Raw genomic sequence first — 18192 nt, 5'->3', positions numbered from 1 at the left:
TATTATTTTTATTTTATGTGTGTGAGTGCATTGCCTATATGTATGTAAGTGTACCCATGTCGTGTAATGCCCGAAGAGATTAGAAGAGGGCGTCAGATCCCCTGGAACTGGAGTTTGGATGGTTTTTAGGTACCTTGTGGGTGTTGGGAATCGAACCCAGGTCCTCGAGCAGTCAGTGCTCTTAACCGCTGAGCCATGTCTCCAGCCCTGACTCCTGTCTTTATCTAGGTGTAGAGATTCTTTCTGTAGGAGCCTCTTCCTGTAGGATTTATGCATTTCCAGGCTGGCAAGATGGCTCAGTGGGTAAAGGCGCTTGCTGCCAAGGCCAATGATCTGAGTGTGATCCCTGAGACCCACACAGTGGGAGGAGAGAACTGACTCCTGCAAGTTGTCCTCTGACAACACATGTGTCATGGTGCTCTTACATGCATATCCATGCACATACACGGTAAATAAATAAATGTAAATAATAATAAAAAGACCTGTTCATTTCCTTCTGTATGCATTCTACTTCACTGAAAAACAAGAAATGTTTCAGGTGTGCTGGCGCACGCCTTTAATCCTAGTACTAGAGAGGCAGAGGCAGGCGAAACTCTGTGAGTTCGAGGCCAGCCTGGTCTTCAGAGTGAGTTGCAGGGCAGCCAAGGCTGCCTGTGAGACCCAATCTCAGGAAGCCAAATAGAATAAAATACAGGAAATGAAACAGGTGAGCTCCGCCCGGCTGGTCACAGGCAGCTGAGCCCCCTCCTCTTCCTCCTCTCCCTGTTGCCTCTTCCTAGGTTCAGCCTGACTGCTGGCAGCTCAGTAGCTCCTTGGCCTCGCTCTGCCCTTATGGCATCACCTCACCCCAGCCTACTCAGCCTTCCCTGGGCACTGAGCTGGTCACTCCTGAGGAAGGGAAGCGTCACCACTTCCACCTCAAGGAGCAGCAGGCAGACTAGTCGTGAAGGCTAGCTGGACCCCTCCCTGGAGACTGCTGACCTCAGCCTGCTCTTCCATAGCCTTGCTAGCAAACTTTCGTCCAGTGGCCTCCCCTGGATTCTAGGGTCAGATGTACCTGCTAGCGGCCAGGGCTCACCAGCCTACAGTCCTGAGCACCTCATTCTTCCAGACTGTCACTAGACAGCTTTTCTATTATGGACCACATCTATTCACATTCCTCAGTCTCCGTCCTTCACATGTCCCCCTGAGGTCACCACCTTCTCCTAAATTTTGTCTGACCTCCTTCAGCCCCTTTCTTTCTCACTCTGTCCCCTCTTCTCTGGAACATGATCCTTTCCAACAACCCCCCATACTCCTGGGAACTACACAAGTTCCCTGCCTGGTCACTAAGAGGAAACCCTTCCTGAAGGCCCTGACCTCCTGGGAACTACACAAGTTCCCTGCCTGGTCACTAAGAGGAAAGCCTTCCTGAAGGCCCTGACCCTCTTTTCAATGGACACACAGGCACTGGAGCTCCACTTGTCCCATAACCTCTGCAGAGGCGATACCAGGCACCTCCCCTCAGCCCCTATAACAACATCATCTGACATGGAGAGAGGTCAGCAGGTACCTTGGTTGTCAGGAAGAAAATGGTGCAAAGGTGGAGGCCAGAGTTGCCCCAACGTCTTTCCTCCACAGATGTTCCCCAGAGCCAGCCGGTGCCTTGTTCCACCCTCCTGCCCCACGCCCCCAGTTCCAGTATCAGCCCCACCTTCCACTTACAGGTCAAAACGGAGATTCTGTTTCTCTTCAAAGAAGTAGTCCACAATGAACTTGCGCACAAAGTCAGGGTTTAGTGTGTTGTCGATGACCTCAGTGCGCCCAAACTGCAAGAAGAGACACTGGTGGGGCAGAGATGGGACTGGGCTCCCATCCAGGGTGCTGGCTCCTGCCCTGGGGACTGAGCTCCCGAAGTCAGAGAAGTTCTCTTTCTCCAGACCCCTGCCCCCATCCCTCTCTCTCTCCAGACTGAGTTCCACAGCATCCCTTGAACTCTGGCTCCAATCTACACTCTACCCTCAGGGAATGGTATGCATGCCTGAGCCCTCAGCGTATGCTATGCCCTTTGCCTGGTCTCTCTTCTCTGCCAGGCACATCCTCCGATCCTCCAAGGCCCATTGGCACTGTCACCTCCTCTAGGAAGCCTTCTGGATTTCACCCCAAGAGTTTTACTTTTCCCAACTGCCATTGAGTATGTACAGACCCTAAGACCCTTGTTGTCTGACAAGTTCCACAATTAGGGGCATACTTTTCCTCTCTCTTTTTTTGACTTATTTATTTTCTTTATGTATATGAGCATTTTGCCTGTGTGTATGTAAGTAGCACATGTGTGCAATGCCTACAGAGGTCAGAAGATGGCGTTGGATCCCCTGGAACTGGAGTTATGGAGTTCCTAGCACCCACATGGAACCCCAGTCCTCTGGAAGAGCAGTCAATGCTTTTAACCACTGTGCCATCTCTCCAGTCCCTTTCTCTCTGTCTGTCTCTCTGCCTCTCCCTCTTTAGAGACAGAGTCTCATGTACCCCAGGCTGACCTCAAATTCTCTATGTAGCTGATGATCACCTTGAATTCCTGCTTCCACCTCCTATGTGTATTAGATGTTGTGATGGTTTGAATGAAAAATGTCCCCTATAAGCTCAAGTATTTGAACACTTGGTCAGTTGGTGGCACTGTTTGGGGAAGTCATGGAACCTTTAGGAGGTGTGGCCTTGCTGAAGGAAGCACATCACTGGGGGCAGGTTTATAACTTCATCCTGTTTCCAGTTTGCCCTGGCTTCCTGTTTGTGGTTGAACAGGTGAGCTGTTTCCACATCCTGCCATGGCCCCTGCTGTTTGCTGCCATGCCACCCCACCATGATGGACTCTCATCCCTCTGGAACCATTAGCCCAAATGAACTCTTTCTTCTATAAGTTGCCTTGGCTGTGGTATTTTATCACAGCAACAGAAAAGTAACTAGCACAGGTCTATATTTAGTGGATGCCCCAAGTGTAGACACAAGGGCAAAGACTCTGTGGTGGGATACACAGCCTTCTGAAGACCTACCTTCTTGTAACCCCCACCCTCGGCTGGTCCTAACAACACATATTTCTGTTTGCTGGTTTTTAAATTTTGTTTGTTTTGCTTTTTGAGACCTGGTCTCACTGTGTATCCCAGGCTGGCCTCAAATTCACCGTATAGCCAAGAATGGCCTTGAGCTCCTGATCCACCTGCCTCTGCCTCCTAAGCACAGGCGTGTGCCATGATGCCCAGCTACAACACACTTCTGATAAACAAAATGTTGCCTAAGTTCAGGATACACCTCACAAGCTGACACTATAACCATGGTGACTTCTGTTCTAGTGACCACTTCCCTATCTTGCTTATACCTGCTATGTGGTAACATTTAGAGCCTTCCAACCTTAGTCCAACCAATCCCAGCTTCAACACCCTCTCTCTAGCCCCGCCTCCTCTGCTTTCTCACCTCCTATTGGCTTTTCATATGGGCTGATTCCTGAGGCTGAAGACACTGGCTCCCCTTAAGTCCTGCTCCCTTCCCATCATCTCCCACACATCTCTAGAACCTTGAACGCCATACTTACACATTGCAAGAAAAATGACTCACAGGGTCTCTCTACTCAACCAGACTGTGAATACACACAAAGCCCCAGGACTCACTTCAAACATCCTGTTTCTGTGCAATGCCTTATGACTGACTTCCCTTCTTAGAGATGAGAAACCAGAAGCCCAGAGAAGTCAAGTTACTTGATAAGAGCCATACCGCTTGTAAAGCTTGCTGACCTGCAGGCACAAAGCTGGGCCTGGACCACGTGCTCTAGGTCACGTGGTACCACACGTATGGTGGGGAAGATGAGATCTGCAACAGGGCTGGTACCCAGGGTGGCTGAATGAGGAAATGAGTCACTGTATTTGAGCCTCAGCTGTTTTTTAAACAATATTTTATTACTGTTTTTATATTGTATGAGTGTACTGCCTGCATGTATGTATGTGCACCTGTGTCATGCAATGCCTGTGGACGTCAGAAGAGGGCGTCGGACCCCCTGGGACTGAAGTTAGGATGGTTGTTAGCTGCCATGTGGGTGCTGGGAATTGAACCTGGGTTCTCTGCAAGAGCAGTGAGTGCTCTTAACTGCTGAGCCATCTCTTCAGTCCCCTTGAACCTCAGCTGTATCACAAGCTGACTGTGAGATCTGATCAAAGCCTCTCAGAGCCAGTTTCCTCCTCTGACAATGGAGAATATTCTACTTCTCCCAAATATGTCCCAGTGTCATTCAATTCCATTTAATTATTATATATCATTAATTATTATACATTGCTTGTTTCTGCAGTTCTGGGCCTCAGCCGATCACTCTACCACACCCTACTACGGAGCCATTCCCAGGCCCAGGTTTTTAAGAACTTGTTTTAGGCCCGGCATAATGCTTGGTACTGAGCTACACAAACAGAACATGAATGTTGTACCTGAAGCGCCCTGGGGTGACTCATGAACAAACCTCGGACACAGCGACCAAGAGCCACAAAGGGCTGGATTGTAGCTCAGCCTGAGCACTGCCGAGATGGTGTTAGCACAGGCTTGTAACCCCAGCACTCAAGAAGTAGAGGCAGGAGGATCAGGAATCTGAGGCTATCTTCAGCTACATAGCAAGTTTGAGGTCAGCCTAAGCTACATAAAACAGTGTCTCAAAAGAAAGGAAGGGGAACAGAGTGGTGCTGTACAATTATGGGGACCCAAGTTCACATCCCAACTCCCACATAACAAGGTGGGCATCCAGCTCCAAAGGGGCAGAGGCAAGAGAATCACTTGCTGGCTTGCAGTCTAGCCATTTTATAATGGGAGTCACAGATTCAGGGAGAGACCCTGCCTCAAAGGAACAGGCAGAGAGTGGTGGAGGAGAAGACCTGATGCCCTCTTCTGGCCTGTGTGAGCATGGGTGCGCACACACACGCACAGAAACTTTTAACATTTCTATTTATTTATTTTTATTTTATGTGCATGAGTGTTTTGCCTGCATATATGTAAGTGCATCCATGCCATGCAATGTCCACGAAGGCCAGAGGAGGGTGTCAGATCCCTTGCAATTGGATTACCGGTGGTTGTTAGCATCCATGTGGGTGCTCCGACCAGCCAGTGTCCTTAACCACTGAGCCATCTCTCCAGTGCCCCCCCCCAACATTTTAAAAAGCTTTACACAAAGCTAGACAGTAGGACTCACTGAAAGGGACAAAACCAGGGTACCCAGTCCTGTGTTGCCCCTGCCACACTCTCTGATCTGCTGTGTAAACTGCAGTGACTCTTGTGCATAAACAAGTAAGCTTTGCACAGTACAGTGTGATCAGCTCCTACCCTGTACCAGTCAACACATCAAGTCTACCGTCAAGTTCATTTAAGAACGCCTGCATTCTGCGTCCTGTGTGTTGTCTGAGCTGTCTCGGCTGGCTGTGCCGTTGTAATGGGTCCCTCATTAACAAATAAGTTAAATGAATTTAGGTCCTGTATTCAATTTGTTTGTATGAGAGTCAGATTTTACCTTTAAAAAAATATCCTTTGGGGATGGAGAGCTGGCTCAGCGGTTAAGGGCACTGACTGCTCTTGCAGAGGACTCGGGTTCGATTCCCAGCACCCACATGGCGGCTATGAACTGTCCTTAACTCCAGCTCCAGGGAAATGGAAGCCCTCTTCTGACCTCTGTGGCATTGCACGACACGGGTGCACTCACATACATGCAGGCAATACACTTGTACACATAAAATAAAAAAAATAATATTTTTTTTAAAAAATCCTTTTGCCGGGCGTGGTGGCGCACGCCTTTAATCCCAGCACTCTGGAGGCAGAGGCAGGCGGATCTCTGTGAGTTCAAAGCCAGCCTGGTCTATATGGTGAGCTCCAGGACGGCTGGGCTACCGGGAGACCCTGTCTCAAAAAAGACCAAAAAATAAAAAAAAGCCTTTAACAGGTGCTTTTAAAAAAATAGCCACGCTCAGCCCAATTAAAGTCAAATCACAGTGGATGGGGCTCAAACAACTCCCATCCTGAGCTTCTCTGGGCGCTTCTAGGAAGCAGATGGAGTCTAGAGTCACTAATGAACGAGCACAGTGGGAAGAAGGGGGAAAACTAACACTTCCTAAGCCTCTACGGAGAGTTCTGTGGATCAAGTAGATCATTAAGCTATCTAATTTAATTCTTATAAAGATTCTGAGGGTTATTACCCATTTTACAAGCTCAGAAACAAATCGGTGAGGTTAAGTAATTTGCCCACAGTCACACAGTAAGGAACGCCAAAGCCTATTATATTTTTTCACTTCATCAGACTGCAGGGAGCCATCTGAATTGATGATAATCAGAGGACTAGGTTTATTTCCCAAGCATGCATAGACGGTCCCGCTGTGTACAAGTGATGGGGGGAGGAGGGGACTCCAGGTTCAGTAAGACTGGGCTCCTGTCTCACTGCTAAATTCCATAACAACCTCACTAAGACTGCCCCATCCCAGCAGAGGCTCTGAATTTTCTTTCCTAAACCTCCCACCTTCAAAGTCTTCAGACAAAAGGAAAATCTCTCCTAATGGCTTCCTTGCAGTCTCCCAGGTAAACACAGGTTTCAGAGAATTCTCTGGAAAGATCAGACTGCCTGACTGGAAAGATCAGTACCCTGACTGGCTCCTCCAACACCTCTGGCTGGAAGCATCTTTTTAGTGGGGCTGCCAAACACCCTTCTCTGGAGGCCTCCTCCCCCCAAGCCCAGACTCCACAGCCGGATGACAGCCCAGCCGACTGCTCTGAAAATGGCACTTGAAGCTTCTGCACAGAGGATTCCCTGGAGACTGCTCTCTGCCAGAAAAGATGGGGTTCCCCTGGAAACAGGATGGGGGGGGCGCTCCTAGGGCCCCTGGAATGTGGAGGGGCTTGAAGGATTACTAGGACTCAGATGTAATTAACATACGCACACTGCACATCACAACTGCAAAATCAACAACCCAGGGGCTTGCTTGCTAAGGATGCTTTATGGTTTTCATTAGTTGGACTAATAATGGGGCAGAGGAGTGTGTGTGTGCTATAACTCAGATTTTAAAAAAATCTAAGAAGCCACGGGGTCCCTGTCAGGCTTAATTTATACTCCTGTTAACAATGGCAGAAACGTAACTGAACTGAAGTTGTGGGGAGTCAATCTGGATGTTGTGGGAAGTTTTACACAGAATCAGAGTTCTCCAGTGGGATGGCCTTCGGGACATGAAGTGTTACCACCCAAGCCTCCTCCTAACTGTTGTGCACATCCTTACATGGGGTACAGGGCAACAACTCAAATCTGGAGGCCGGGGCAGTGCCTACCCAGAAGCACCTGTTCATCTTGCTAGTTCATTCTGAATCGCTGCTTTGTCCACACTCCAGACTCTGAGGATGGGGAGGGAGACTCCCAGTATGGGGCAAGGGCCACAAACCCCAGAAGAGCGCCCCCCAGGCAAGCACAGAGGTCCCCATGAACCAAGGACTCACAAAGCCAGGAAGCCAGCATGCAGAACAGATGCAGAAGACCTGGAGTGCTCTTTAGGAAGGTGGACAGTGGCACCCCGAGCTGGCTGTGCAATGGCAGGGGACAGGGTTCCTCCCTGACCTCAAGACTGGGGCAGTCTCTTATGAAGAAGGAAGAGTCTGGAAACAAGGGCATTTACCTTCTAAAAGCTTTATCTTTTGCAACAAACCCAGCAAAGAGTCTCTGTGGCATCTGTGATGCCATTGAAGCTGATCCCGAGGGCTGCAATGACTAAGCCCCACGAACATCAATTAGGTGGCATTAACTGTGGATCATCCAGTCCAGTGAGACCCTCCAAGAGAGGCAAGACTTGAAACTTCTTCAGGGACTGAATTAAGTGGCTCCCAGGGGGCTCTACGAAACAGAAGAGCTGGTGTTCCTAGGGCTAGATTGGCAGCCACGCTCAACTCTCCTCAGGACAAGATGGGGGCCGGGGAGGGAGCTCTGCAAACCCTGGGCAGGCTTAAGCAATGCTTCTTTTCCTGCTCAGGTCCCACCACCGAGAGGGCAGGAGGGGCTGGGCTGGTGCTTAGGGTTGGCCCGGTGGCAAGGTCAGAGGCTGTCCTATGACTGCCCCACACCGAAGTGTCACTGGCTTCCTTGCCCTGTGGTGGTCAGATGGGCATCATAAGGGGACACTGGGGATTTCCTCCCCAGTCCCACAGCCTCTCCAGAGGGACAGTTCCAATCAGGCCCTCCACCTCCACCCCCATACACACCCCCACTGTCTCTCCAGGCCTAGGGTGGAAGCAGCTTCCCACTGCTTGTCCCCCTATCCCCAACAGCACCTCTTGTCAACTTCCTAGATCATATCCATGCCTGTGAAATGAACCCCTTTATGAAAACCTTCTCAGTGAACGACTGGAGGTGAAGTCTTTCCTACCTGGACATCACTGACTTTTTCTCTCTCACAAACGCATCTACCCACTCACAATTACCAACTCAGACATAACTCAAGAGCAGTCCCTGTCCCCGACTCATTCTGCTCAGGTGCACTGTAACATCTGTGTCACCAAGAAACGGGCAAGATGGCTCAGCCAGTAAAGGTGCTTGCTGTAAGCCTGACGACCTGAGTTCGATCCCTGGGACAAGGTAGAAGGAGAGACTCAACTCCTGCAATATGTCCTCCGGCTGCTGCCAGCCCATCACAGCATGTGTACCACCCTCCCATAAATAAATGAACAAGTAAGCAAATAAATGTAATAAAAAAATTTTAAAAGAAATGAGTGGACTGAGCATGGTGGCACACGCCATTGATCCCAGTACTCAGGAGGCAGAGGCAGGTGGATCTCTGTGAGATCGAGGCCAGCCTGGTCTACATAGTAAGTTTCAGGTCATCTGGGGCTATAGGGAGACCCTGTCTCAAAACAAACAAAAGACTAGAGAGACTCATGGAGATGGACTGAATGCATTTTGTATTGTGAGGGTACAGGGAGAACCTGTCTCAAAAACCAAACCAAACCAATCAACCAACCAACCAAACAAACAAACAAAATCAAACCCTCAAATTCATAAAAGGCCAACATTGTGAAAAAGGAAAGATTAGCTAGGGCCCAGCCCATCTTTACTCATATGGTTCTCCAACCCTAGCCCCAATCTCTGGGTCTCTAGAAGCTTCCACAGGTTAGGTCTACAGGTGTCTTCCTCTGCCCAGCCCCAACCCTTACACCTTACACACACCACACCATACCACACCACACATCACATACATACCACACTACACAACACATAAACACAGCTGGGTGCGGTGGCACACGCCTTTAATCCCAGTACCTCAGAGGCAGAGGTAGGTGGATCTCTTTGAGTTTAAGCCCAGCCTGTTCTACTTAGTGAGTTCCAGGCCAACTGAGGCCACAGGGAGACCCTGTCTCAAAAAACAAAACAAAAAACTCACATACCACACCACACCACACAACATACAAACTCAACACATACCTCACCATACACACCACACACACATGCACATACCACACACCCCAATGTACACATACATACATACACCCCACATCACAAGACATATATATTACCCCCTCCCTGACACACGTACTCTTGAACTCTCTTGTGGTTGACTGACAGTTTGACCCAGTCCCTAAAGACTTCAGAGCCCTAGAGGCCAAATCCTCTGTTAACTAATGAGAGAGAAGTGGGAGGGAAAGGGGGCTGGTGGGCTCTGGTCAAGGTCGCACAGCTTACTTGGAAATGGATAGAACAGGAGCCAGTGGGCCAGCTCCCAGCCTGAGCAGTGCTGCAGTTCTCCCCAAGCCTGTCAACGCCCCCTCAACTCAAGTTTCTTCCATCAAATCCTCCTCCTTCCGCTTTGTATCATGACTTCACAACGCTGTACCCGTGATGTCATTTGGTCCCCACAGTGACCCCAGGAAGACTCACTGCTTCTGTTCCCATTTTACCTTAAGGGTGAGAAGTACCAGGAGGCTACCAGGACACCCAGGGGTAGAGGAGGCTGGGTGATCTGTGGTGTCACTGAGGCCCCCTGCCTCAGTAATGAGTGGGTATCTCTGCAAGCCTCAATAGCGTTGAGGGCCCCGAAGCCGGCAGTGTTTGCCTTTCACAAGCTGCAGCTGCAGGATGGAGCTTTTGAGACATCCCCCAGTGGTTGTACTGGCGGGGATAGGAGGCCAGAGCTGACAGACTGTCCCTTACCTCCCTTACACGTGCCCTCATGCTCCCCTGCAATTTTCTCCTATGTTACTGATGGCTCCTAAACCGGGGATTTGAATGTCTTATGCAAAGTCCAGCCCTGGCATCTCATGAATCACATCCACTGGAATTAAAATTAGAGACCAGGAGCTGTCCCTGCCTCAGAAAGCAAGTTAAAAGGAAGGCTACTTTCCAAGGCTGGCCCTGGGAACTGGACCCTAGTGTGTGTTCAATGACTGAAGACCTAGGAGTGTAGCGGGACATGAGGGTCTGATTCTCTGCCAGATCTGTCATCAAAATTTTGCATCTGGAAAGTTCTCTCACTAGAAGAGTCTAGAATACAGTGGCCAATTCCCTCCTGGTGCTGTGAAGTCCAGAGACTGGATCCCTACAGTAAGTCATGATGCCTTTTGGTCCTGTTCTGTTTAGGTGTGGTGGGAAGGGGTGCAGTTGGGGGACCTGACTAAGGAGACCCAGGCTCAAAGGCCTCCCTACTTTGGGGCCAGGACAGAGAAGGTACTCTCCCTCTGGAGGGATGCCAGAGTCTGTGAAATTCTATGCAGTTTATAATGAAAGACTTCCTGCCAAAAAAAGCTCAGCTCCTAATTAGCCATTGTTCCACATAATCTGTTAAATGGTCCCAGCTCCTGGGGGAATAGCCCTGTGCCAATGAGCTTGGCTGCCAAACAGCAGCAAACCAGTCCTCCTACCCTGTCCTACTCCACCTCTGCCTTGTCAGGCTGCAGAAAGGGGGTGACGACACTCAAGCCCCACCCTAAAACAGCAAAGCCCAGTGGAGGGTCCCCAGGACCACCTGTTTTCCAGCTCACTGCAGATACCTCTACACTGGCAAGAGAGCCATCAGCATCCCAGCGTGGGGGACGAAGCCCCCATTTCTCCCTTAGAGCTAAACCCAAACAGAACGATTGGACTGTGTGTGCATGCCACGCACCTTCCTTGAATGAGTTCATTCGATCCTCACAGCATCTTGTGAGCCAAGGACCTGCCTGAGCTGCCCCTGCAAGGCTGATGGAAGCCAATTTCGAACTTGACTTTGGAGCCCACACTCTCAACAGCTGAGCCACCGCTGTAAATGGCAGCTGGAGGCTAACACTGCAGCAGACACAAGCTTGCCAGCCACCAGGGGACCTGCCCTAGAGCTCAGGGCCACTGGAAACACAAACTCCTTCCTGCAGACAAGCTCTTAGGTACACATCTACAGTATCACACAGAAACATTGGCCATCTTGGGTTGAAGGGGTCCGGGGAGGCAGGAGTCCACAGTGGGGCAGAGAAGCCCACTAAGTGGCCTGGGCAGGAGGTCAGGACTTAGAAAACAAAGCCCACATTCTAGCACCCCCTGAGCCTCTGTTTCTTCATGTGTGTGTGGTGCAGTGAAGGTCAAGGGGGAAGTGGAGATACTTCTGTTGTGGGCTGCACAGAGGCGGACTTGTTAATCACTGCTGCTAAGGAGGGGCAGAAAGGGGACAGAGTCTCTTCACTGTTCGACTGATAACACTCTAATAAAAACAACATTTCTGAGTACTGAGTACAGTCATTGTACTATGAGATTCTGTTATCTAATCCCTGCCTCGGTCCAATGAGCTGGCACCAGGGTCCCATTTTACTGATGACAAAAGCTAAGGCTCATGGGCTGGAGAGATGACTCAGCGGTTAAGAACACTGGTTGTTCTTGCAGAAGACCCAGGTTCAAATCCCAGCACCCACGTGGCAGCTAACAACTGTCTGTAACTCCAGTTCCAGGGCATCCGACAGCCTCTTCTGTCCTCCTCGGGCATTGCACGGCATAGGTGCACTTACCTACATGCAGGCAATACACGCATACACATAAAATAAAAATAATAAATAAAAAATATTTTTTTAAAAAAGCTAAGACTCAGGAAGACTGAGTCACGTGGCAAAGAAAGGCTGTGAACGGACATCCATGACAGTGCTTGATCACGCCAGAGCGGGGTTTAAACGTTTTTGTTATTACACTTATTTATTTCGTGTGTGCGTGTATGTGTGCTATAAGTGCACGTGTATGTGGAGGTTGTGTGTGGAGGTCAGAGGACAACCTGTGGGAATCAATTCTCTCCTCCCATCATCTGAGTCCTGGAAATAGAACTCTGGTTATCAGGCGTGGCAGCAGGCACCTTTACCCACTGAGCCATCTAACCCACCCTAAAGCAGGCTTTAAAGCCCTAATCCTAAAACTATACATAGGTATCCATCTGGTCCTCAGAGAAAAGCCCTGGTTCTAGTATTCAGCTGTGTGACTAAGAGCAAAGGCCTCCCAAGGGACCCCAGGCTAAGGAGGGACCTCTCCCCACAGAGAAGGCCCTTCTACAAAAGGCAAAGTTGAGAACACCAACCCCACAATCATCTTGGAGCACAACTCTCTCTTGCTTCCAGCTTGAGTTATAGTCAAAATTGTCCACGTGCTCCTTTAATTCTTCCAACAGGAGTTGGGACCTGGGACCTGTGTTGGTGGTCAGGGAACTTGACCTGGGCTTAAAAGCACTTGCCATGCAAGCCTGCAACATACATTTGATTCCTGGAACCCATGTAAAGGTGGATAGAGAACTCTCCACAGAGTTGTCCTCTGACCTCTACATGACTGCTAAAGCACTCACCCCCCCCCCTCTCTCTCTCTCTCTCTCTCTCTCTCTCTCTCTCTCTCTCACACACACACACACACACACACACACACCCTTAAGTAAATAAACTCTTGGCATTTACCCACCATGATCCCATCCCAGAACTCCCTCGAGACTTCACTGCCTATTGCCTTTGCCCCTCCCCTGCCGTCCACCCTGTCAGGAATGGACCAGAGCTGACTTTCCAAACCATAAACCAGCCCACAACCCTCACCCAAAGCAGCCGCTCACCCTTACCTCTTCATGAAACCTCCCTCCAAGGACCCTATAGGCCTCCATAGGGCTCCAGTACACTTAGAAGATGATGTCCCTGCCCTTTCAACCTCATCATTCATACCACTGAAGCCACACTGGCTCCTACCACAGGGCCTTTGCCCTTGCCAGTCCCTCTACCTGAACACCCTCCCTTCATTTTCACACATGGCACCGCACAGGATTTAACATGTGTCACCTGTGTTGGTTTGGTTCACAGGGTCTGTAAGGATGGCCATTCTTTCTGTGCCCACACTACACAATGGCACATTGCAATTGATATTTAGGGACATTTCAGAAACAGAATTTTAGTCCTTAACTCCCCAAGTCTCCTAAACTCTTGCCCTCAGAGGAGTAAACAGATGTGGAGAAAGTAAATATCTCATTCAGTTCACATCATTAATATGTATCAGAGCTAAGATAGGAACCTGGGGTTTGGGACATTGAAGTCCAGGGCCTCGTCTGACAAGGCGTTTGGCTTTTACTCATGATGCCCTTAGGACTAAACATGGAACTACGGGGTAGATCATAACAACATTATGTAGCATCTAGGTAGCCATGCAGCTAACCCCAAAAGCCAACTAGGAAACTGAAGTCTATCTGGGAAAGGTCTCTACTAAGGGGCCTCAGCCCTCCCTCTCCGTCAACTCCTTCCACATGGGTAACGACTGCAGCTGTGCCAGAACCTGGAAGAGGCTGGTACACAACTGCAAGTCATGACCGTCCCACACCTTCCACCAGCAGGTGGAATCCAGCAAGGGAGGCATGGTGGAGATAAAATCACAGTCAGGTTCAAAAACTTATCACTGACTCTGAGTTGAGGAAATCCTGCTGAGACTCCAGATTCCAGATGTGGAGGACACCTGCTGGAAAGGTCAGCAGGACCCAAAACATGCAGACACACAGTCCCAGATTACTATGGTTTCCCGTGTTATGATGGTGTACAAGCGATTCACACCTGGCAGCACCCACCCTTTGATTGCCCACTTGTCCTGGTTACTTCTACAGCTGTGATAAAACACGGAACAAAACCAGCCTGGGGAAGAAAGGGTTTATTTGGTGTCCACATCCTCATCACAGTCCATCAATGAACTCAAGGCAGGAGCCTGGAGGCAGGAGCTGAAGCACAGGCCATGGAGGACAACTGCTCCTGGCTTGCTTCCTGGCCTGTACTCAGCCTTCTTTCTTTTACAACCCAGGACCACCTACCCAGGACTGCTCACAGTGGGCTGGGCCCTCCCATATCACTCAACAACCAAGAAAATGCCTCACAGACATGGCCACAGGCCAATCTGATAGGGGAAATTCCCCAATAGAGGCTCCCTCTTCCCAGGAGTGTCAAGTTGCCAACCACAGCCAACAGTGATGCCAGGTTTGATATTTTCTGTGGCTAGTGACACAGGACACAGTCCTCTCCCAGTTGTGAGGTGAACAAATAACAGAGGTACTACACTGCCCTGTGCTGCTAAGCCAGGGTGCTGCGTGGTTCTGTCTATTAAATGGATTCTTTTAAAGACAAGGTCTTTGAAAGACCCTGGCTGGTATCAAACTTGGTAGGTATCCAAGGATAATTTTGAACTTCTAATCCTCCTGCCTCCACCTTCTGAGTGCTGGGATTGATTACAAGCCAGCAGCACCACACCCTGTTATGGAACCCAGGGCTTTGTGTATAGTAGGCAAGCACTCTACCAACCAAGCTACATCCCTGGGGCTGTTTTGACAGTTTACAGTGGATTTATCAGGATATAATCTCGTTGTAAACTAAGGAGCAGCTGTAATCCTCAGAAACATTCATAGAACGCAGGGCCCAGAGGCACAGATGAGATGGTGTGCCATTCACCTCAATGAGAAGGGCGCTGGCCCATGGCAGAGCTCAGGATGTGCCTGGCAGCCAGGCATGGGCTGTGGGAGTAAACCAGGCTAGCAGAGGGACAGGAATCTGACATAAAGAAGCCCCTTTCCTCTGTGAAATGGGGGCCAGTGATAATCACTTGTCTTTTATGCAGCCTTGGTGGTTCTGCATGCTGGGCATCAACCCCAGGCCTCACACAAGCACTCTAAGGTTGAGCTGCACCCCAGCCTCCAAAAGGCTGATGCAAGAATTAGACAAGCTAATATCCATGCAGGGCTCAGAATGGTCAGGCTTGGTGTACTTACGGCTGCTGCCATTATTACCTCCCTGAACTGGAAGTGGCCCCTGTGGTGGGAGATGGTCTCCAATCCCTTGGTGCCTCCAGTACACAGGAGATGTGTGCAATGGTGTGCACACTTGTGCTTTCCCAAACATCAGGTTGAAACCATACCCAGGCTGGAGACATAGCTTAGTGAGAGAATGCTTGCCTTGCATGCACAAGACCCAAGGTTCAGTGCCTAATACCACAACTGACAAACAAGTAAGCAAACAAATAAACAAAAAAGACACCCTAACCCTCAGTGTGATAGTATTAGGACATTGGATTTTAGATCACAGGGATGGGGCCCTCATGAATGGGATCTGTGCCCTTATCCTTTATCTCAGGAGAGAGATAGATAGGATCTCACTGTATAGTTCAGGCAGGACTTGAATTCATGATCCTCTTGCCTCAGCATGCTGGGATTCTACACATGAACCCTCCCCCATACCTGAGACCCTTATAAATGAGGCCCAAGGACTCGCTCACTGTATAGTTCAGGCAGGACTTGAATTCATGATCCTCTTGCCTCAGCAAGAGACCTGAGACCTGAGACCCTTATAAATGAGGCCCAAGGACTCATGGTACCTTGGAATTTGTGAGGAAACAGGAAGAAGTAAGTCTATAAAAAACCAACTCTCCCACTGGGTGTGGTGGTGCACACCTTTAATCCCAGCACTCAGAAGGCAGAAGCAGGGTGGATCTCTATGAGATGGAGGCCAGCCTGGTCTACATAGTAAATTCCAGGCCAGCTGGGACTACAGGGAGACCCTGTCTCAAAAAGACCACCCCCCCAAAAAAGAATCAGCTCTTGGGGCTGGAGAGATGGCTCAGTGGTTAAGAGCACTGGCTGCTCTTGAAGAGGACCCACCCAGGTTTGGTTTCCAGCACCCACATGGTGGCTAACAACCGGTCTGACATCCTCTTCTGGCCTCCATGGGCATTGTATGCATGTGGTATACTTACATACATGTAGGCAAAATACTCATATACATAAAAATAAAAGTAAATATAAAAGAACTGATTCTCCCCAGACATAACATCTCTCAGTGCCTATATCCTAGACCTCCCACCCTCCAGATGGTGAGAAATAAAATTCTATTTTTCTGAAGGTGTTTGTAATGGTCAGTTTTAATTGTCAACTCAACCCAACCTAGAACCACCTAGGAAGAGAGTCTCAATGAGACTGTCTAGATTGAGGCGGCCTGTGGGCATGTCTCTGGAGGGTTGTCTTGTTTGCCATAATTGATGTGGGAAGACTCAGCTCACCTTGGGTAGCACCCTTCCTTGATTTGGGGCCTGAGACTGTACAAGAGTAGGGAACTGTGGGCACTAGGCATGCATGCATCTATTTCTCTTGGCTCTTGACTATGGATGGGATGTGACCAGCTGTTTTAAGTTCCTATTACTGTGTGGTGATAGACTGTAAACTAGGACTGTAGCTAAAATAAACCCTTTCTCCCCTAAGTTGCTTTTTGTCAGGATATTTTGTCACAGCATCAGAAACGAAACTAGGACACCGTCTGTGGCATTTTTGTTACAGCAGCGTGAATGGACTGATACAGTGCCACGTGCAGGCAGCAAGGCTACATGAAGGCACACATCAAGCGGTTCCAGGAAGAGCACTTTGAATATTCCCATGAACCACCATTCCCCAGCCAGTGTTAAGATGTTAAACAGACAGGGGTTGCTCACAAAATAGACTGAGTGCTCTGGCAGAGACCAAGTGTGTGGGACCTGGAGTGAGTCACATGGTGCCTGGAGTCACATGTCCTGCTGGTGGTATGGGGCTATCAGGACACCCTGAGTCTGTGTTTTCCATTTTTTTTTCTTTGAAAAAAAATTTTTTTATTATTTTTATTTCATGTGTATGAGTGTATAGCCTGCATGTATGTAAGTGCACCCATGTCATACAATGCCCAAGGAGGTCAAAAGAGGGTGTTAGATCCCCTGGAACTGGAATTACAGACAGTTGTTAGTCACCATGTGGATACTGGGAACTGAATCTGAGTCCTCTGCAAGAGCAGTTAGTACCTTTTAACCTCTGAATCATCTCTCCAGCCCCCTATCCTTCCTTCCTTTCTTTGGTTTTTCGAAAGAGGGTCTCCCTATAGCCCTAACTGGCCTGGAACTTAGGTAGACGAGGCCTCAAACTCACAGAGATCCACCTGCCTGCTGGGATTAAAGGCACGGTGCCACCATTCCCAGCCCATCTTTTCCTTTCCATATGGCCCTCGGCCAGGACAGCCACCTGGTGAGGGAGGGGGCTAGAACTCCCACTTCAAATGGAGACACCCCCCCAGGGGCCCTGTGCTGTCCTTTCCACCCCACTGGCGACCCTGTCTTCTTGAGGATGCACAGGAGGCCCCAGCAGGGCTTGATGCAAAGAGTGCTCAATTTCCCGGGCTAAAATTACATCTGAGAGTCAATTTTCATAAAATGTGGTGACAGATTTAGGTATTCAGAAGACAGGACTTTCTCAGAGGGCCTAAAAATGACCCAAATGGTTAAAATCAGCTGAAAGCGGGCAGGCAGGGGCTATGAGAGAGAGCAGTTTCCTAATCCCCAGGATGGGTGGCTGGTGGCCAGACTGGAGAGCTACAGCCCTGCCCTTGACTCCTGTGGTCCCAAGAGGCTCAGCTCATAGCCAAGATTCTGGTAAGGAGAGTTTGCTCCCTTGGGGCAATGAACCCTTGTGTGCAGTGGTAAAGCTTGCTCCTGCTCACTGGAAAGAGACCCCCTCTCTCCCAGGGCAGTGATGGAGATGGAGCTGGATATTTCCCACTGTGGGTCATGTAGTGAGTCAGGAAAGGAAGGCTCTCCCACCCCAATGTCTAAGCACATCTTCCCTTCTCTAGAAAAAGAAGGAAGCCTGGGCCCCAGGGTGGCCCCTGTGGCTGGCCTCCCGTTTTTACCCTAAGAGTTGGTTGCTGGTGCTGAGCCTC

General features: G+C 49.5%; 1 protein-coding gene across 2 annotated transcripts in view; it reads right to left on the bottom strand.

Annotated features, from left to right (window-relative positions):
• Cpne5 (copine 5) overlaps positions 1–18192 on the bottom strand; it is a 91319-nt gene that overhangs the window by 56717 nt on the left and 16410 nt on the right. For both annotated transcript variants that reach the window (XM_008840069.3, XM_008840070.3), the window contains exon 4: positions 1705–1808. In XM_008840069.3, coding sequence (XP_008838291.1) covers positions 1705–1808 — 104 coding nt within the window. The remainder of the gene's footprint in view (positions 1–1704; positions 1809–18192) is intronic.

Source organism: Nannospalax galili, unplaced genomic scaffold, assembly GCF_000622305.1.
Source record: "Nannospalax galili isolate Female #2095 unplaced genomic scaffold, S.galili_v1.0 scaffold538, whole genome shotgun sequence".
NCBI classification, from domain to species: domain Eukaryota; kingdom Metazoa; phylum Chordata; class Mammalia; order Rodentia; family Spalacidae; genus Nannospalax; species Nannospalax galili.
This window is presented reverse-complemented; position numbering and strand designations above follow the sequence as displayed.